The sequence below is a fragment of the Trachinotus anak genome, unplaced genomic scaffold, assembly GCF_046630095.1.
Source record: "Trachinotus anak isolate AG129_WGS33_773 ecotype Australia unplaced genomic scaffold, CSIRO_AGI_Tana_v1 ptg000011l, whole genome shotgun sequence".
In the NCBI taxonomy this organism is placed as follows: Eukaryota; Metazoa; Chordata; class Actinopteri; order Carangiformes; family Carangidae; genus Trachinotus; species Trachinotus anak.
The window spans coordinates 10,131,552-10,153,690 of record NW_027273862.1 but is presented as its reverse complement, the minus strand read 5'-3'; the positions used below and the strand labels follow the sequence as shown (position 1 = coordinate 10,153,690).

The 22,139-nt window shown below is 40.0% G+C and overlaps 1 protein-coding gene across 1 annotated transcript in view; it reads left to right on the top strand.

The window, feature by feature from the left end:
• frmd5b (FERM domain containing 5b) overlaps positions 1 to 22,139 on the top strand; it is a 66,577-nt gene that overhangs the window by 28,192 nt on the left and 16,246 nt on the right. The window contains exons 2-3 of the mRNA XM_071488418.1: positions 20,891 to 20,995; positions 22,083 to 22,125. Of these exons, the coding sequence (XP_071344519.1) occupies positions 20,891 to 20,995; positions 22,083 to 22,125 (148 nt within the window). The remainder of the gene's footprint in view (positions 1 to 20,890; positions 20,996 to 22,082; positions 22,126 to 22,139) is intronic.

The following is a 22,139-nucleotide window of genomic DNA, read 5'->3' as shown; positions in this document are numbered from 1 at the left end:
TCCAGCTCCACTGTCATTTAGTGAGAGCAGTTTTATCCTTATTATCCTTCCACCCTGGAACCAGCTGCAGAGAGTAGCATGGTGATTGGGGTAAAATAAATGTGTTGCAGTCTGTCTTACTTGTTGCAAACCTAATTTGGTTCTTTTTTGGCCCCTCTGTTAAACCCTGTGCCTTAAATGATGATATAAGAAAAGGGAAGAGATTAAACAATAGTTCAAGTTAATTCAATCATACCTCGTGATGTTTTGCAAACTGGATCTAAGTTATGTTAAATTCATGACTAAGTAGAGAAGGAAACAGTCCTGCTTGTCTGCAGAAATGGTTGTACGCAGTCACCTACTTATGCACATATGAAACCTGTGATGAGGAAATATCAGTGTCCAAACATCATCTCTCTCCACCCCTCTCCTTAAATCTTGATAAATGCAGTTGTACTTGCTGTACCTAACAGCTGTAATATGCTGTCTTCTTTTAATTTCTCTCTGCATTACCTTTAGTCATCTGATCACTACTGAGTGATTGGGGTAAAGTAAATGTGTTGCAGTCCATCTCATCGAGTGTGTATGTGTTTATTTCCTGTGGCCACAGTTGCTGTGTTGCAATTCAGCAGCATTTTAATGACTCAGCAAAACCCATTTTCTGGCTTCCTCTGCATCCCTCTTGATATTTGCAGGCCACTGTGATTGTGTTTACTGCCAGCAAACACTGTATCTTTGAAGCTGCTGTTTACATGGACTCCAGCACTGTGTTTCCCGGTGACGTTAACTGTGTGCTGAGTGTAATTGGTAAAGGAAGTGGGGAGCGGCAGATGTTTGCTCACTTTTCAAAATGCTGCTTGTGTCACCCTCAGTTTTATAGTTAAGGGATTTTTTTTTGTTACAGAAGTTTGTCTAAATATTGTTCTTTTTCTGTCCAGATGAGGGAGGATGGGAGTTGATCAATGTATTGACACAATCATTTGAGTCACCTTCAGTTTGTCCTGTGCACTCACAGCAGTAAGCTCATCAAGCAGCAATGTGGTGCAGTGAGGACTTTGTACACTTTTTTGCCCTGGGTTTCGCCTCTCAGGCTACATGTACGTTGCCTATGATTTTAAGCAGGGTGAATGCATTAACAGCATCATGGAGAGCAGTATAAATAAGTATGATTATTATAATTTAATTGTTGTCTTTTCAATTTTAGCCTTTATATTCTTGTATTCTAAAAGTTATTTTTATGCTTATTTGTCTCCACCACTTTTTATTTATTTATTTATTTATTTTTATCACTCACTTTAGAGATAAAGACATGATATTTCTAAGTTAGGCTCAACTCATTGTGGACTGACAGATTTACAACTGCATTTTTTTAAAAAGGGTTTAGTGAAACTGTAAACTCGTGCTTGGCCGACGTGGTGAGTGCTCGTCAGAAGCTCTTCTGCTAATAGAGTCCAGCAGGCTGAATATATTGACATGATATGACTAGACTTTCTTGAAGTCATATGAGTATGTTTGGAGTAACTCTTGTCATCAGAGATATTTTGATTCTGACACTGGAGATGTAATGTGACAGAGCTGAAGGACGGCAAGAGCGGCAAAGAAAGGCAAAGGAAAGACGACTGACCTCGTCTCAGGACGCCGGTGCAAATGTGGGAAGTGAATGTGCTTTGCAGTCAATTCAAGTCAGTGAATGCTGATGTTCTACCCCCAAAAAAAGAGCTATGTCCATGTCTGCACCTGCTAACACTTTGACTCTATGGGCTTTAATATTATTGGTTCCATATAAGTCTGCACTGGAGGAAGTGATTGTACCGTGAGGTGTTGGATTAAAGACAGCTGGCTGTGTCCCTGTTGGGATGATTTGACTTGGCAGGAAAAGCATAAAAATTGTGTCCCAGTCCATCCAAAATACATTAAATGTCTCCACTTGGACCATGTAAAGCTTCTGTCTGTGTTTATGTCCTATTTACTTTACATCTATGATAACTTTCTTCCCTCTCACTGTCATTTGTTCACTCTTCTTCCTCTCACTGGTGGTATTTGCATTTCCCACTGTTAAAAAATGTTTCAGAGACCATATAGGAGACTCCTGGGTATGATGCTGTCCTTCTGTGTGTTGCTCACACAGACATGGAAGGGAATAAAACTCAAACTTTACAAGAAGGAAGTACATGTTTCATCTTAAAATAGATTATTTGACAAACTCTAAAAGCCTAGTTGAAAAGGTTATACTTTTAGAGCGCTGCCCTTCAGCAGACGGAGCAGACTTTCAGAACAAGAGGTTGGAGATGTGGATAACAGCTCAATGGGAGGAAAGAGCAGCTTTCATAGTGCTTCTTTGTCCTGCAGGCACCTGCTCGGACACAGGGGCTTTCTTCTTCAAGCCCTCGTGTTCCTTTGTCTGTACCAGGTTTTAACTTTGAAATAAAGTTTCCAGAAATCTCTTCTACTTCTCAGCTTAGTAGTAATGTGGATTGATAAGGGCTAATGAAGCAATACCCAGCTTTCAATTAGGAGGACTACATTTCTTATACACACTAACTCAGAGACAAGGTTTTACATCACAGTAAGCTGTTTTTCCACTGTCTACATATCTTTCCACACAGTATCAGAGCCAATTATCACGCTGTTTTCAAAATTTAGAACCCTTTTTGCTTATCTGTACATGTGACGAGGATAATTTCTTCAAAGGGTCTAATTGCCAAAACCCGCTTTCTATTTATTCAGTCATGCAATTAAGATGCAATTTATCTTTCACTTAGAATTTTTCATGTCACAATCATCACTAAGGCACACTGGTGTTTTTTTTGCCAGTGAAATGCACTTTTAGCATTTGTGTTCAAAAAGGTGGGGGGCAAAGGGCAATGAGATGAGGATTCCTCGGAAAGGAGCTGGAACAAGGCCAGATGTTGGTAGATGTTGCATACGTACTGTTTGTAATGAAGATTATTATTGAAAATTGTCACTCCATGCAACAATTTAAGCTTAAATAAATAACCCAGACCAGGAGGATCAAATAAATAAGTTTAAATAAATAATCACTATCACTAAAAATTTTGTTCGTGTCCCCAAATGTAACTGAAAAGTAAAACAAACTAAAGCAAAAACAATGTAGCAAGTTTCCTCTTCTGTCACAGACTGTATTTGTCTCTCCATTGGATGAACCATTTTTGTCATCAGCTCCTTTGACAGGACTGAAAGGACAAGGATTAATGAGGATTCCTTGGAAAGGAGCTGGAACAAGGCCAGAAGTTTCTCACATTCAAATCGTTATGTAGAAGAAGAAAAACACCATCATCATCATTTCTTCTCCTTTCTTTTCAATGGATTTTTCTTGTTCCTCGCATCAGGCCTTCTGCAACAATATTTTGAAATTCTTTCTCATACTTTTAACCTGGGATGGGCTCAAAAGAGTTCGCAGAGCAAATGCTTGTAAATTCAGAAAATGAATATTCAGAGTTACTGTTGTGATATAAACTTCCATTGTGTGAGCCACTGCTTAGTATATAAATCAGTGGACCATTTTCTTGGTTTCTGACTCTGCGGCAGTGATCACTTGTTGTTTATTGTCTTGGATATATGTTGTAGGAGCAGGGAGCTTTCTTGGATGATTTACTGCAGTGTGAGCTTGTTATTCACTATTGTGGACCACTGACTTTCCTGTTTCAGCACACACCTCCATGAGGTTCAGGGTCTCAAACTGAACGATACACTTCCAAGCTGTGTTTTCACATTGGCGCGTATGCAGTGTAAAGGTCATGTGTGGGCGGTTAATCACTGCTCATGTGCTGAGGTTATATGGATGAGATGAATACAGCAGAGAGCTGTGCATGCCTGCAGGTTAAAACACTAGAAAGCACAATATTGTAATACTGTGTGTACAACAGGGTTGTAAAGGAGAAAATGTCCAACAAAGCAAAGCAAGACTTTAAAAAAGAGAGTTGATATGAATGCGCTTTTGAGAATTTAAAATTGTATACTCAAAAAATAGGTTTGAAAAATAAGGTTCTTACTAAAGTCATCTTCTGAAACTGAGACTACTGCTCATGAATGCATCATCTGTTTCTGTGATTTCTAATGTAAACAAAGGTGTACAGATTGAGATGGTTTGCCTGCAAGCTGGCGTCTTTCTCTGTGGTTAAGTTCTGCAGCGGTAACTTAACTGTGTGGGCAGTTTAAGAAAATTACCCTCAGCAGGAATTTAGATTTGTATGAAATATTTCTAATCTGCTTGAGATTGAAATAAAAATAAGGTAAACATCGGTTTCTTGTGCTCCACAGTGGACAGTTTATATGAATTTATAATTGTGAAGTGGTTCTTTACTTTGCAATAAAGTCTACATTTAATGAGAAGATGACAGTAAACAAAGAGGACAAGAGTAGAGTAGTAAACTTTTCAGAAATGCAGATTCTCTGAAAGCATCTGTTTTTCTCATGGCATTTGGCTGCATTCCTGAGAATCACGTGATCCCCGAGCAAGTGGAGGTCACAGATTCATACATACAGCAAACACACACACACCCAACACTCTCAACTTAGCAGCCAATATGATTCCCACTGTGTGTGTTTTTGTAGTAAGAAGCATGAGTTCAAGACTTCTACAAACACAATGCAGGTTTTCTCGGGTTTCCTGCTTGCTACAGAGGCATGTCCTGCTGCCTTTATCAACAGATCGGTACTAGAGGGAAGCTGTTTTACTGCTGCTCTGGCTCAGTTTTCCATTTACGACATCAATCTGGCTGCATCCTGAGTGTTATGACAGCACATTGACGGTCACATTGTCCCCAAAGGAGATAAACCAATTCATCCAAGTGTGCTCATAGTGCATTCTGGGGAGTATTAGGAAATAATGAAAGACTGTTTGTGAGGAGGATACATCGCCACTGCATTGTCTGAGGGTATGTCTGTGTGGCACTGCGATGAAATGAGATAATGTTAAGGCATGTGCACGCGTGAGCACAGCTTTAAGAGAGCTGAGTGTCTGGTGTGTGTGAACGCCACAGTGCCCTTCTGGATCCTTGTCTGGATGCAAGTGCAGCAGATGCAGGGCGCCTCCTCCCATCATGGGCCATGATCAGTAACACATTCGACCTGCTCACTGCTCGGTCAGGGCAACAGTATTGCCTGTTAGCACTTTTCACAGAACGAACCACCGTCTGTGGTGTCAGAGCTCAAAGCTTTTGTTACAGTCCTGCCCTTCGGTGCTGCTTCTAGCGTGCAGCCAAGGTGTTTTTACAAAACATAAAGCAGCTGTGTCTTGAGATCATGTTAAATCATCATTGTTGCATATTGGTTCTGTTCTGCATGCCACATTAATGTTGTAGCTGAGAGGTTTTTCTTTGCACATCTTTCAAACGGTGTATTACTGAGTTGTTCGCTCACTAATTTCACACATCTCATGCAGCGAATCTTGGCTGCTTGCTCAGCCAAGTAATAACATCTTTGTATTAGCAGTGCTCCTTCAGTTAATCTCTGAAATGGACTGCCATTATAGGGCCTAAGAAGCTGAGTAATTGTTAGGTAAAGTGACCGCTGGGCATTTACTGCAGTTAGCCTCTGAATACTTAAACCACGTATTTTTGCCATGATGTATGAATGAAAAAACATAGAGGCCATCAGCACCATAAAGTGCTTTTCAAACAGCTCAGAGTTGAGACTGGAGGGAAGAATCAAGGCCTCTATTTGATCCCTTATGTATTTATTAGTTTGCCCACTGATGTTTGTAAAGAAATTTGTCGTCCTTCCACAAATGTGCGTATTTGACTGGAATTATGTTTTACACCACCATTACATAAGAAGCGCCACAGAAGGAATGCACTGCCAGATGCAAGTCAAGTAGACAATTGAATACAGACAACCTCTTAACATCTGAGAAAACAAGCCCCGGTTTGTGCTGGATTCCTTGTCACATACAATTTATTATTTTAGAGAAAAGCACTGTGACTGCTTTTACTGGTTGTGGCCTTGTTTTCAAAAGCAAGTGAATCAAAGAACAAAGCTCAAAATCAAGCTTAAAACCCCCACACCTTCATGCCTAACTGTTTAATAATCTGAATGTGATAATACACATGAAACACTTTATCTATTGTTAATGTTTAAAGGGAAGCTTTATTAGATGTTGTGACCATCACTGCTTCATCTATTGTTATTGTTTTTCAATTGCTCCTCTTTAGTCTAGTTCTTCTTGGTGAGTGATTTCTGGGAGAACTGCTTGACATTTACTGAGCTCAAAGCTGTTGTTCTCTAAAGTAATACCTTATTCACTGATCCTCCTGATCTGGGTTAAGTTTGTGTTGATTTAATTTGTTTAGAATTGATTTGGACGTTGAAGGTTTGGCTTAATGAAGAGCTGAGGTTTATCGCATTGTAATACTCTGCCATGTACTGTGTCTACCTGCTTTGTACTCCTCCGGTGACCTTCTCTCTGCTCCTGAGTCAGTCAAGTGCACAAGTTGTTGGTGTCCTTAATAAACCATATTGTAGAACAGTGGCATTTAGCAGTCAGACCCTCCTACTCCGCTTTCATCTGTTTGGTTGTAGGATCAGATTACCATTTCATGCCCAAAACATTTTAGCCACAGTAGCAGCTTTGCTGTGGGGAAAGCAATGTCTGTCTGTCAGATGGCTGTTGGTCCGCTGCTTTGGTGGAGGATGAAGACGAATGACTTTGATGATCCTCTATATTTTCCTCAAGCACCACCAAGAGGTCGATGTTGATGTGGTTTTGAGTGAAATGGTACAGACATTCATGAGCCCCTCAAGATAAATTGTAACTAACCCTGGTGATCCCTTGACCTTTCATCTAACAACATCATCACGTCATCTTCGGAATTTAGATTCACGCAAAAACCACAAAACTAAAGAAATTCCAGTCAGCTTCAGTGTCCTTAGCGTTTTGCATGCTAAAAGGCCAAACTAAGGTGGTGAGCATGGATCATCAGCATGTTAGCATTGTCATTGTTAGCATGTTAGCATGCTGACATGAGCTCAAAGCACTGCACTTGTTCGATCACTTTTGGGATTTATTTTGGACTCTTTGTACTTTTGATCGTTTCCTATCTATTTTTTTAGGTAGATTCCCCTGTGTCTCATGTTAGTTTTGCTTCCTGTCTTTGTCTTGCGTTTCCCCCCTCGCTGATTGTCTTCCCCGCCCTGATGTGTTTCACCTGCGTTCAATCAACCTTGCCTCCCTTGCGTGTGTTTAGCCTCTGTGCTCCCACTTGACTTTGTAGGTTCGTCTGATTTTGTTCCTGTTTGCTTCAGTTGAGTTTCCCCTGTGTCTCCTATTTGTTCTGCTCAGTTTTCTAGTTCATGTTCTTTTTATAAGTTACCCTTCTTAGTTCCTGAGTTTTGGATGTTGTTTTATGGACTTTGGATTCCTGTCACACCTGTGTGGATTTTGTTTCTTTTGGCATCACAGTAAGATTTTTACATTTTTCCCTGTTTAAACTTTGATCTAAATTTTGATCTACAAGCTGCGTCATCTGCATTTGGGTCCTTAAAATCTCGCTCCTGACATACAGTCACACAGAGCTGCTAGTGAGGCTGCTGAGTCTTAGTCTTGTTTTAGCAAAGCTTCAATAACCTGGCAGCTGTTTATCAAATGAAAACACCACATTTTAGGGAAGCTAATATATTTGAAGCCATCTGGATGTAACATTACTTTTCAAGCAGTAACGGTTTTAATCTATAAATTTCGACACACAACACTCTGCCTGATTTTAATCAAAATCATCCATCTATTTCTAAGTCAACATCTCTCAGGGAAGCAGTAGGAAAATGCTCTTTTTTCCAGCAATGTTCTCCACCTTGTGTTCGACAATAAGCATCTGTCATCCACCAACGATGACTGTACTTACTAATGAACACATTTTTTTTGAAGCTACAACAGATAATAAAAGCATGCACCACAAGCTGTAGCTGCGAAGTTCAGTTTGCTCTTGGCTAATATCTGTCACAATCACAGGGGCTCCTGAAAGAGCCAGCTCATCATCATTATGCATATAAGGCAATATTAGCTGTCAACATAATTGTACTGAAGATCTATGATAGGTTATTTTTTGTTTATGATTTGGATTCGAGTGAGTGTTTAGCATGCTCTGCTGTAACGAGCTCTCCTTTGAAGCTTGTCTAAGAAATGTCTGTGAGTTCAGTAGCTCCGTTTTATGTCCTGACAGATGCCAGATGGTGCAGGTATCACAGTTTTTTCCAATGATGCTCAAACTACACCCACTGAAACACACAGATACAATGACAAAACAGGTATTATTGTCCTAGGATACTGAACACACCACAGCAGACAACAGGAATCGCAGGTTTAGTGGTTGTTAATTGCAGTTATGTTTATATGAGCTCCAAGGCTAAAATGAATCTCGTGCAGAAAAGCTCAGAATAAAAAAATGCTAGTATGAAGGACATTACATTTCTATTTGCAGGAAGTCTCTTGTGATCAGGAGCAATGTTCCAGATTTTTGGCACAGTTTAGTGAATCCAATTTAGAGTGTCCCTTCATTTCTTAAAAGGCTCAGTTCAGAATGACAGCAATATTTTAATGTGTGACAAATTACGTGTTGGTAATATCTGGAGGCCAACGCTGTCTCCACTGCTATTTGGAAAAGTGAAAATGACATCACTGTTGATCAGAGGTACACATGAAATATAATACACGGGAACATGATCTGTGTATTATCTCCGCCCTTGATTCTTTCAGACTGTTGGATGTGATATTATAACTTAGTAAGTTACTTTCAGCTATACTTAAATGCTAAAATTTAAAGACTAAAATGTTTCCTCATCTAAACACCTGCATATATTTATAATCTGTAGGAAAAGTGTAATCATGCTTTGGTTGCTATCAGCTACAAAAGGAAGAAACAGTTAAGCATAAACACTTCTTAGGACCATACAGTTACTAGAAGGTTTCCAGTGAATATGTGTTGTCCCTTCTGGAGGAGACGGGATTGTATACCTGGAGGTGGCAGTTCTATTGATTCTGTATGTTCTGTCCTTGATGCGTCTGTTGATGTCATACCAGCCATGATCTACTAGATAACAAAGACAGGAAGTTTAGGCAGAAAAAAGCACTCTGTTACAGCTGACGGTGCATCTGTTGCAGAAACCACTGCATGGAAAGTGATCCACCTAAATTTTCAAGGTGTATACCTCCCTATCAACACCATCACCTGTCGTGTGTGCATTTTATATACTACTTACGTTCTTTCTGTGATGTCCATCTTAAAGGAAGTAAAGCAGAACAATGTGCTTGGCTCTCATTCAAGAGTATAATTAATCTAAGTCAAACAGTCTTTAGATTGTCTCCAACTAAAATAATATTATTTTACCCTGTAAACTGAGGCATTTCTCACTTGCTGTGTGTGAGGTTAGCCTACAGTGAAAATGTTGACAGGGCATACATTGCTGCAGAGCTGATTTAAATGCCAGACACGGCATCCTCTCTTACCTTTGGCTACAGCGAACAATGATTCAACTGCACTGCCTCCTGTCTTTAACACATTCCCCTTGTCTGATAGTTCATGGTTTTTTTAAATGACATAACAGCTTGTGTTATAGTTCATTGCCACAGACCACTGAGATTGCAGTGGAAGAGACATGTTTTCTTCATTTGCTTATAGCTGCTTGCGTAAGATGTGCACCCATCATAAACTCTTAGCAACACATGAGATAACTTTTGGTTTAAAACCTTGACATAGAGGATTTTAGATCTTTATGTCGGTTTAAAGAGCATATAGACCTGAAAAACACTATTTAACACTAACAGTGTTTAAATGTGGCAAACTGTCGGAGAGTTTTGATGTAGAGTCACAGCTTATGGTCTGTTTAATTGATCATGGTGATGTGAACTACTAACTCCAGAGACTGAAACATCACACCCTACGGGACACACATCTAAAACATCTGCCAGGTTCTGAGCAGATAGCCCTGAACTGTTGCAGGCTGCAGTGTATGGGGAGTAGTAACCTACGATTTTGGCAACGTTGCTTGGCCAGGCTGCTCAGTGGAGCCAGCGAGAATAGCTTACTTTGCCAATTGTTTGAAGGTAGAGGTGCTCATGTTTTGTTTGCCAACACACTGCTATAGAACCAATGTTAGTCCAACACAAAAGTAGCCAAAGCATGTTTTCCTACATTTTAGCTAATTAAAAAGCCAGTTAAAAATCCACAGTGGGTTCACACATCCAGGTTGAAAAGGGATAAAAAGAAGGAAAGGATCCAAGCTGAAAACTTCCTGAGTTACATCAATATAAGCATTAAGTTTCTTTAGTGAGTGCACTGCTGAGTCTCTCGAGCCAGAGGGTTAAAGGAAGGACGGAGAGAACAGGTGCTCAGTGGTTTGGCTTCTTTTTGTGTCATGCACATCACTGCCCTTTTCCTGGAGAAGAACTTGAGGGACTGCTCAACTGGGGCAATAAGACACTTTGTGACTGTTGTCTTTCTTTCTGCCCTGGTGCTTTCTCCACTTTTTTTCTCCTTTGCGTCATCTTGTCCTTCTACTTTCCTTCAATCTACTACATTCACCTTCCTTGTCCACTCTGTCCTATGCCCCCTTCTCCTCTCCTCTCCTCTCCTCTCCTCTCCTCACAGAAACACCCAGTAACCAGTGCATTAAAGCAGGAGCAAACTCTCAGAGTATGGTTGTGCCCATAACTCTTATGGGTTTCCAGCTCACAGGGCCACTTCTCCAGTGTGGCATCTTCGTAATGGAACCCCCAGGAGCACAAGCCTCTATCTAAATGAGAAAGGATTTACACAACTGAGCAGTGATTGTGAACGCAGCCCCAGCATTGCTGAGTCCCACTGGGCCACTTCAAGGGCAATAAGATGGCAGCCTGCTGACAGCGAACATCTTTTTAAGAGGATCGCTGTCTTTCCCTCTCGCAGCTGTGGAGTTTTTAGGGGCATGTGAGTGAAAATGAAAAGGCAGGGGTAGAGGTGCATTACACAGAATATGTAGTCAAGTAATGTCATACTTGATGAGAGCATATTGTTGTCTCACAGGCTGGTTATGCATTGTACATTACGGAGCTCTTTTGTTTGAATGTTCTATTCTGAGGGAGATTCTGTGATGCAAAACTGTGTACAAGTTTGGCAAAATAAAATCCTCAGCACAAAGTGATTGCTCTGTGGCTGTCGGTGGGTGACTCAGTATCTCAGTAAAAACATCTATAGAAATCTTTGCTTGGGTTTAGATTTTTCAGTGTAATTATTCTGTCCAGCTATAGTGGAGGTATTCATTTCTACAACCATGAACTCGGAGGGCACATCTGTAAATAGACTCGAAATAAGATCGACAAAAGTAACAAAGAGACAAAAACCATAATTGTCCGTTATGGGAGGATATGAATGGATATCACTCTCATGTCCGTGCACTAGGCAGCTATGAAGCTAGAACCAGGAGGTGATTAGCCTAGCTTAGCATAAAGACTGAAGCAGGGGGAAACAGCTCGGCTCTGTCCAACAGTGTGCAAATTAATATGTTGTAATTTGCTTTTTAATCTGTACACAAAGAAAAGTTTAAAACTGATAATTGTTGGTTTTTACAAAGAGCTACATACTGTAACTATTCATCACCAGACCCACTGACTTCCTAGAGTTTACAAGACATAACTCCATGTCAGAAAAAAAAAAAATGTATGTGGATTAAACAAAGTAATGTGTGGATTGATCTGCCACTTAGTTTTCTAGGTGCTTCTAGATGTATTTTTTGAGCCGGGTTAGCTGTTTCCACTTGCCTCCAGTCGTAATGCCACGCTAAGCTAATCACCTCATAGCTGGCTCTGTATTCCTAACCATCACGCTATCAATCTTCTCATCATTATCAAACTCTTCAGAAACAAAGTCAGGTTTCATAGTCAGAGCTGGAAGAAGGATCCTGTTCTACTACACAGACATAGAAAATGTTTTATTAAAACGTTTATGCAAGGTCTGCACAGTACAGTCCAAATAACCATACTTGAAAGTAAAATAAAATGTTAATGCAGTTATACAGTGAAAGTCCAGGCAGCAGCATTATTATCAACATTATTATATCCACAATGTTTCTTGAGTTATGTTGAGGTTAAATTCAGGGACAAGTCATATAGCCTGAGCAATTTAAGTAATGGCACAGTGCTGTGCAGCAAGAATGAATCACCAGCATGCAGCCAAAGTAATGGTGGTGCAGCTAAATAAAGATCCAATCTCACACAGTTTTGGGGAATTACATGGAAAGGAGGGAGCCTTATCCATAAGCAGTGGCATGACTCATCTCCATATAATTATCAGTGAGCAGGGTTTTATTCACAGTTTTTTGACTTCGCTGCATAATTGGGGCCAGCACTATAAGTACACGTTGCTTACTGATTGACTGAGTGATGAAGTTACACCACTGGTCAGCCGAATGTCACATGACTTAATAATAATATGGTTACGCTATTGGCCAGAGTGTTGGAGTTTCCTCATTGGTCGTTGCCCATTCAAAATGATTTAGCGCTAATAAGCAGTGTTACTTGTTAGCACCTTTGTCGCCCTTTTGTGGACCCCTTTAGTGACTTTTTTTCAAAACACCACCTAGCGACAAATCTAGCTACTTTTTAGAACAGAGCGGCCAGTATTGCCCTGCAAGCACGAGGTCCAGCTTTCTCTCTGCAGACAAAAAGATAAAGGGCTTTAACTGGCTGACATTAGATAGGATGCAAATAGCCTGTGACATGTTCCAGCCATATACTACGCTTTGGATATGAACACCAAAATTGGTATGTTTATCCCGCTCAGGCCATTAATTTGAAGAAATTGCAATTTCTAGTGTGGAAAATGCATATTTTACCCATGGGACAGATTTCAGTGATTATGCAGTTGAATCCTATGTTTTTGACTATGAGGATATCAAATTCACAATTCTAAATGTCAAATAAATGTTATTTTTAAATGATTGAAATTATTTTTATGCTGATGGTTTTTGGCCTGTCCACCGCCATAATTGTTCTAACAAAGCAGAACTTTTAATTTGTAAATGTAGTCAAACTTTTTAAATTTTTACAACGAAACCACGTTTTTGTCATAAATGTACATTTATTCCTAAAAATATATATTAATTTATGGTCCCCTGTTTTTATTCAGTGCTGACTCCATTACCCTGTACTTACATACGTTCTATGCTGTTAAAATGTATGATTTGAGACATATATAGTTCATATGGGGAAATCGTTTCCTTTTCAGAAATGTCGGCTATCTTGAATTTTTGAGTGGCTATCATGTTTTATCAAAAGAGTAATAACCAAGAAGGATTTGTGCTGTGTGATTTGTTAAAAGTTTAGTACTCATGTCCATATTTGAAACACTTACCTTAAATATGCACTTATATGTGCTCCGCTATGTAGTGTGGCCTTATATAAGTTGAACTGGTGTGATTCATGAAATAACATGTTCCTCCATGCTCCTCTCAATCCGAATAAGAGACAAATAAAAACCTTCTACCACTATCATGTCTGTCTGTTGAATATGACGCTGTAGTCAGCAGCTGGTTAATTTAGTTTGGCATGACAACCCAAAACAGGTTTCTATCCTGCTAATGTTTTTTTATTCGGCCAATTTGTTCTTTCATTTCAGCTCTGTTATGGAAAGAGACTGATTGAAACCCTCACCAGTTTATAAAAATGTATGTACCACTATTACATCATTGGTTCCTGCTGTTTATTACTTTGAAGTAAGTCAAAATTTGTACCTATAACATAAATAACCACTCGGCCTATCAGCAGGCAGCATTGTAATATACTGTCACTGATTTATATTTATTGCTTCCTTTCAGTTGCCAGGGAAAACATGTTGGGTGTAAATCTTCTAATACTATTCAGCTGCTGACTGACAGGAGCATCCACTATGGACTTTCGTTTCCGCTCGGGAGCATGGGAAGTACACATTACCATATCATAAGATTATAGTAAGTCATTTACAGGCTTTGCTGCTGGCAGCCCTGGAAGCAGGAACTTTAAGGACAGTAAAAATCTGCATAAAGATCATGAAGTGGGGCACTGAGATATGCTAGCTATCAACACAGGCTGAGCCCCCAAGAAGCGGGCGTCATTTAAAACCGCCACAAACCATTCTTCAACTTAATCCCCTGCTACCCAGGAGCTCAGAGCTATATGTTAATACCAAACTAAAACAAATCAGCGTTGAGCACCAGTGTTACCAGACGCTGCTATAGAAACCTTTCAGGACCATTCACTCAGTTGTTGCAATTTCCATCCTGTAGCTGAAAATGACACCATCTTTTATTGATGTGGTGTTTTCCAAGCTGATATGGAACCCCTCTCAATAATTAATCTGACGCAAGGCCCGGCCAGGCTGAGAGAGCGGCGTGCTGCTGCTGCTGACGTTCCACTCAGGACCACAGTGATCATTTTGGCCCCAGTCTGGGTTATTTCCAGCACTCCGTTTATCACTTTTATTGTAGCTGTGATGAAACGCAGCGCGTGCTTCCATAAAGCATTTACAGGCCTCTGCTTGTTTAATATATTCCTCTCCCACTGACAGGTCTGCACTAATCTCATTTACCCATGAGTCACTGTTGCTAATATCATGGCTGCCCGCTCTACACACCCTCAAACTATTATTACTATTATCACTAACATATGACATAAGTCTCATAAGAAACATACTACATACGCGAACATGTGCACACAAAATTATACTATGCTAACTGTCAATACAACCGACAGTTATCTTACTACTTCTACGACAGGGTCTCATACCATTTGGACATGTTAGTCATCTAGGAGACACTGATCAGGATCCTAAACCACCTCAATTGGCTTCTTACAATGTTAAACTACAGCAGTTCCACTACTCCTGGTTCCTCTTGATGTGAGTTCCTCACTTTATCCCTGAGGGTATGTCCAGAAACTCTGCGAATGAAATTTTCCCCTATGGGTTTGAAAATAGATTGACTGGTGAATGAAGAGATTTGTCTTCCTCCTCACCACACAAATCCACTACAAAACACACATAACTGCAACAATCTTCTGTCACTCTCATACTTTCTCATACGCCCCCTCATGAAGACCATCTCAAGATGCTTGAACATTTTGAACTGAACCCCTCCATCACCTTCAGGCCAACTGAAAGTCCTTCTCCAAGGCCCTCTCTTTTTCCTCACCCAAGATTTTGCTCCTGTCACCTCAAAAGCTGCTGCAGTCCCTCTGGTCTGCTGATACTGCTTCTGCTGATTCTTGAATACCTGAGGCAAACCCGCCCATTAAGGTTGATGCTATATGTAAAATCCATATCTATACGGTGTTAAGATTTATCTTCAGTTAAATTCAGTTGCAATCTAAGGTGCAAGCAATCTCATACACACTTGCACAAGCACACAGCACAAAGCGAACAGGGCCTCCAGGCCATCCATTTGTCCTGATCCTGGAAGACCAGTGAGATCAAATACCACACCTTAATGACTTCCCCGTAAAGTGAATGGAAGCTGACAGGTAATCATGACCCGGCTCCTTTATTTTGTTATTATTATTATGTTTCAAAGCTGCCAGCATACACAGTGCCATAATATGACGTTATAGTAAATGCTGTTTGTTTATTGTGATAATCTTGTGGTGGTGTTGCTAACAGTTGGACAAGCTCCTATGACACAAATGTTTATCACAATATGTATGTATTTATTTCATTTGTTGACATATATCGCAACATAAAGTAATTTTTTTTAGCCTAAAGATTCTAAAGATTAGACTAACCTTAGTTAATCATTTTCACTAAGAAATGTAACAAAATCTAGCCCCTCTTGAATCTTTACACACTGTAAATTGCTATTACTTATTTTGTAAAATAACTAATCATTAATTACTCTGCAAAGTTTGTTTGGGCAACTGAGTGTGTTTATTGGAAACACCATTTTTCATTGCTAGTGTAAATATGTTGTGGGTTTCACAGATCAACCCAAACTACTGTTACATGAGGGCGATCAGGCAGCTGGCCAAAAATATGTCAGACTTGTTGTTGAATAAAGGTGTCATAAAAACCCTATGGTTATTTAGTGACTCCATCAGATTAAAAGGGATCTACATGTAGAGCCATGACTTGTAGAGCAGCACGAAAGCAGTCTAGTTGACACATTGTTTGCATGAAATAAACAGATATTTGTGTCTATTCAGCTGCTTTTTTTTCTGTTAGCGATTTTATGTCAGTTCAGACTAATTCCAAATGAACCCATAGGCTCATTAATAGTTCCAGTTCTCTGCAACAGGATGAGATGACAGTAGTTGTTTAATCCACATTTAGTTTACTCTGAAATATGATGTAGCATTACTGATTCAAACTCAACTCAGTGAATCTCTTTTTAAAACCCAATTACTACAGCCTGATTGCAGTGCTCTGCTGTCACATGAGCACTTTGACTTTTCTCTGAGATTTTCCTTCCTCCCTCAAAAGTAATTAAAAAGAATTGTAACACCTGCTCACCTGAAATGTCAGGGTTAATATAAGTGACACCTTCAGTTTTGTCTGATGGGGCACGTCATTAAGAATTTGCTCACAATACACTCTGCAGTCAGTGAAAAATCCTCACGTTGCAGAATAAAACAAAAATCAATTCCACTGCAAAGCCTATTGTATACGTTCTAAACTGTAGGGCCATGATTCTCAGTGGGATCTTATTTTATTCCCTAATATTTTGGCAATTTAGGGCAATTTTAGGGTTTTAATCCAAAGATAACATGGATCTTATTATTTCCACCACAGCAATAAAACCTAAGGGAGAGAAGACAGTGAGAGAAGCAATTCCCACACTGGAAACACATGATCACAAACCACATAATAGATCTGCAGTTTATCAACTCAAAAACAATAAAACACAGCTTTAACTGGCAACGTATAATATTTCCTCCCTGCAGCCACGGGTGTATTGCAGCTAAGCTCTGGGTTTAAATCTCATAACGATGTTGAAGAACACTTAACTTTAGATCAATAATGTTTCTGCCTCAGAGCCTGGCTTTGTGTCCCAGTGGAGCCCTGGTCAGTGCACTGAAAGCCAGTGTGTCGCATCATTATGCAAAGCAACACCACATATACATTACAAGTTCTTGGCCAGCTGCCTCCACATGAGAGAGACTCTACCGCCTTATTCTATCACTGTTTAGTCGAGCCAGACAGTGAGCACAGAACAAAGTTAGAGTGCTTCGATCTCGTCATTACAAACTGCATCAGAGTGCAAAGTCAGGTAAATTACCAGGAACAATAGGATTACCTGCACTCATTGTAAAGCACAATAGAAGACTCAAGATCAGAAGCTCTTTATTAAGTCGCACTTTTAAAAATCTGTTGGAACAGCTGAGAAATCCATTGTAGAAATTGTGGGTATTTAAGTTGTGCTGCTGCTATAAAAAAACACTGCAGCTTGTGAGTGAGATTTTTTTCTTTTTTCTCAGGCTTTGTTCATGAATGGTTTCTATTAATGCATTTCATCCGTTTTCATTTATTTGCTTAAGTGTTGGACTGAGATAAATCACCCTGCCTCTCTGTTGTTTTTTCAAAACTTGGCTGTGGATCATCAGTAACTAATTTTTCTCTTTCACGCACGCACACACACACACACACATACACACACACACACACACACACACACACACACACACACACACACACACACACACAAACACATATGGGCATTTTATATGCTAGTACATTGGTGCACATAGGAGGAAACGCACAGTGGCAACATGATTAATTGGGAAGGCTTTTTTGAGCATCACTGTAGTTTACACTACAGAGCTCAGCAGATGGAGCGAGTGGGAGGTACAGGCTCTGAAAATGTTGTGGATCTAGAGGTTTCACAGGTGTACCACAGACACTTATATTAGAGCAAGAAAGATTGAGGATCCTTGTGTGTGTGTGTGTGTGTGTGTGTGTGTGTGTGTGTGTGTGTGTGTGTGTGTCTGCGTGTGTTTTTGTGTGTGAGAGTGTTTCTATTTTTGCTGCTGGGCTACTCAGCAGGCCTGTCCTGGTGTGTCAGGGTCTATGTCGTGACAGTGACATACAGACACACTGACAGAGGAGATGGAGGGTCAGCCCAGTGCATCCTGGGAAAGTTCTGTCCAGTGCACTGCTTGGCACAAGTGGACCTGATATGTTGATGTTGGGTTGTGCTTTGAGTTGCTATGGGTTGAATTCTGGCTCAAAGACTTAATTAAAAATACTAGAATTTGACATTTATCCTTCATGAGTTGCATCGCCTGAATAAATTCATGCATATATCTCCTTGATGCTTCAGTTGTGTACTTCAGTGTGATGTAGCTTAATCTTTTCAATTGGTCTTCAAATCCTTCGGTAGGTTTATCATAACAGACCCATGTTGTGCAGACAAGTATTTTTTTTTTTAATCTACAAAGATTTCACTTTGATATAAGTCATAATATTTCATATACTGCATCTTCAGTGAAGTGCTGGTACAAGCAGACACAGAATATCTGATGTTGTCCACAGGACTGAAACAAGACAAACTGGGGTCAGACACAGCGGCAAGAACATTTTAGAGGATTGCTCACAAAGTCCGTGGAAAGATGCGATTAGATGCAAATTTGCCAGAGGGGCACGAGTTGACACGAAGGCACGTACAGCCTACTTGAAAATGCTTTAACTTGTCAGCTTGAGCTTGAGTGAAAAATCCTGGGGATTCATGAATCTGCTTCATAAACAGAGACAAGAGGAAAAAGAAGAGACAGGAGAATAGTAACAGAAAGAACTGGAGTGTCTGTTTTTTCCTTTTAATTTTGAAAGAAGCAGCCCTGACACCAGGCTCATGAAACTGCAGTCTAACTTTGGTTTAACCCAATGCAAAGAGTGGCGATAACTCTAATCTTAGGTTCCCCTGACAGTGTTATACCACAGGTCACCTGGGGGCTGTTTGTTCTGTCATTTGATCTGATATTGAGTGAAACAGAGGTGTGAACAGGCTTCGTCATAGAGATTCTCACATTGTCTAATGTGTCTCAACAAGGACCGTATCTGAAAATGGTTCATGGATGAATTAGTCCTTCAATGCAGCCTTTCCCCTGTTCTCTCTTTTTGAATGCTGTGCTGTGGCATTCTGTAGAGGGACAGATCAGCGTCATACGACCTTGCTTCTTCTCTCTCTCTCTCTCCTTTCTCTCCTTTCTTTCCCTCTGTGTATTTGGTCTCTCACTCTCTATTTGGTTTTGTCTTTCTCGTCTCTTTTCCCTCCTCCCTTCTCATATATCTACGTTTGACTTTCTCTGACTGGGCAGTTTTGTGTCACTTTATGTGAAGACATTGTCTCTCCTAAAGGGCAGAGTAGGATATTTTATAGTGTCCTTTACCACTGAGGACAGAAAAGCTATATCCCATATGTGTACATGGTACATAAACAGTAGATGTGCATGCACTCACTATGCAGACATGCACAAGTTTGCTCAATGTCGCACCCGAAAGAAGATCACCTCCAGATGTGTTTTAAGATATAAAACATACTGTGCTTGAAATGATAATATGTGTCTGCTTTGGTTTTTCCACAAAAAAGTGTGGATAAAGGTTCTTAAAATAACATCTGCTCCCTCTCCCTCTGAGTCCATGGATATATGCTAGTAGTGCACATTTCAAAATTTCACTGAAGCCTTCACTCTTAGTGTATGAGCAGTGGAGGTTTCCACATCACACTTGTTCAACTTTCATACTGGACCACATTTGGCTTCCAAGCTGCTTGTAATGTCACAAAATCCTGCTCGTGCACGTCTCAGGCTGAGCACATCAGCACATCAATGTGAACTATCCCCTCATTCATCTGAAATGAGCAGGATGCTTTTGAACCTGCTCAGTACAGTTTCGCCTCATGACTCTGAGCTGTGGTCTGGTGTGCACCTCCGCACCTATGGTCTATACGACCGAGGGGGGCTACAGCTGTTTAAATAAATGGCAGTGTCTTAGTTCAGAGTTGAATTTTGCAGATTTTTGCAGCAAAGCTCCAATTTCTGGCTCATGTTTCGTTAGTGGCAGCCTTGTTGTCACATACCTTACTGTTGCAGTTACATCTAAATAAACACTCCATTAAAAATAGGTTTTAATGAGCCTTTTGGGGTAGACGCAGCTTTTTGTAATTCCCTGCTCACTTTGAGTTAAGATGCCAGTGCCAGGACAGCAGGCCTGCTTCCTCTCTACTGTCACTCCCAGTGAAGACCACAGTATATTTGGATTTGGTTTCTCCATACTTTAACTAATTCAGAGGTTTCCTCAGTTAACAAAACATTGCATTTCCAGGTTCTTCAATAATGTCAAAAAACAATATAAACAGTATTCATATATTTGTTAGGGTCAGATGTTTGTACTGCATTGCATGTCAAAGGCTTCCTCTCCTTTATCAGACTGCCTTTTTATTTCCCCACACCTTGTCTCACTGCTTTTCCAGGTCTGTTTCTGCAGCAGAAAATCTCTCAAAGCTTTCACAGATGGCTGCTGCCTTGATATGAATATTTGATAGCCCTCATATATCTCCCTTGAGGGTAGTGAAATATTAAAACATTTTCTGCCGGCCGTTTTGACTTCTCAGAGGCTCCAAAAAATGGACTTCCTGATGAGAGGGGAGAAAATCATTTTTGATGTGACAATATCAACATGTTTGTAAAAAAGTCTTTGTCATTTTATAATGTGTGATGTTGTTTGCCGCTGTTCCTGGGCAGAGTGTAGACTTTGGAGTTGAGTGTTCACACATATGCAACATTGATCTGCGGGAGGTTCATTAACTGTGACCGTGAACGTGCAGATATTAGGGTGGAGAGGATGAGGGCAGATGACTCCTGTGAAATAAATTTTCTGTCTTCACTTTGTTCTGTTTCCTTCTCTCCACTGTCCTTCAATAGCAAGTACATTTTATGAATTTTCTCATATCATTTCTCTTTCAGCGGGATGCCAAGGGACAGTACCTGTTTGACCTCATTTGCCACCATCTCAACCTGCTGGAGAAAGACTACTTTGGCATTAGATATGTTGATCCAGACAAGCAGAGGGTAAGTTTCTTTTTTTTTTTTTTTTTTTTTTTTTTTTATAATAATCTCAACTAGATTTCAGCAAGTTACATAATGTGACATCAGCTTTTAAAGGTTTTCCCCTTGTGGGAGCTTCAATTTACCTTTTTGAGTACAAATTAGTCATTTGTCCCCTTGAGCTAAAGATAACTTCACATAAACTACATGATTTGTTCCTTTCAAGAAGGTAGAATTGATTTTAAGGATTAAAAATCTTAAAGGGCCCATGGAAATCCTGTGGAACTAATACAAGAATATAAGAAGGAAGCTCTGTTGCTGTTCCAGTCCATCATTACCATCTCTACACTGCACACTTTTAGAGTCTGTTTATCACCAGGTAGAGCAGATTATCAATTAAATAGGTGACAGATACTGAATTAAAGGCTGTTAGATATAAATCCCAGGTCTAACTGGTCTAATTATTATTTTTTTCCACAACATAAACATTCAGCACAGGCAGGTTCTTTAGGTCTGCAGGTCAATTATACAAGTTTGTGAGAGGCCAGCCCCTTTAATTGATATGATTATCAGTCACAGAAATGAACACAGTTCTTGGTGCATTTGCAGAGCTTGAACTGAGTATTTGTTTATCATGCATTTTTGAGCTGTTTATAGGATTACAAATACTTTGCAGGGCTTGAAAATGTTATATGCTCTGCAAAGACATCAGCCAGCCAAGAGACATTTTCAAAAAATGTGAATGTAGGTGTGTTGCTAAAAAAACAAAACGTTAACAAAGGTATAGTGTAGTATCATTGTGTGGTGCAGTGGCCCATTATCGTCAGCGTGTCATCATCTCACTGATTAGAGCTAGTTTCGACTCATGATGCTTAGCACTGTGACAGAAAAGAGTGCTCCCCTGATTGTCTTTCAAACTGCTTTCCTCCATCTCCTCTCTGCATGGCGTTGGAGGGAGTTTAAATAAACAGAAGGCAGGGAGATCGGAGCAATTCTACCGTGCCTTCCGGCTATAGATTTCAAGTCATCATGCTCAGCTGCTGAGCAATCAGACTCCAGACTGACAGTTTAGCAGCTATAGATTCTTCACTTCTCTCTCTCTCCCTTTCAGCACTGGTTGGAGTTTACAAAGTCAATTGCCAAACAAATGAAATGTGAGTATTTCATT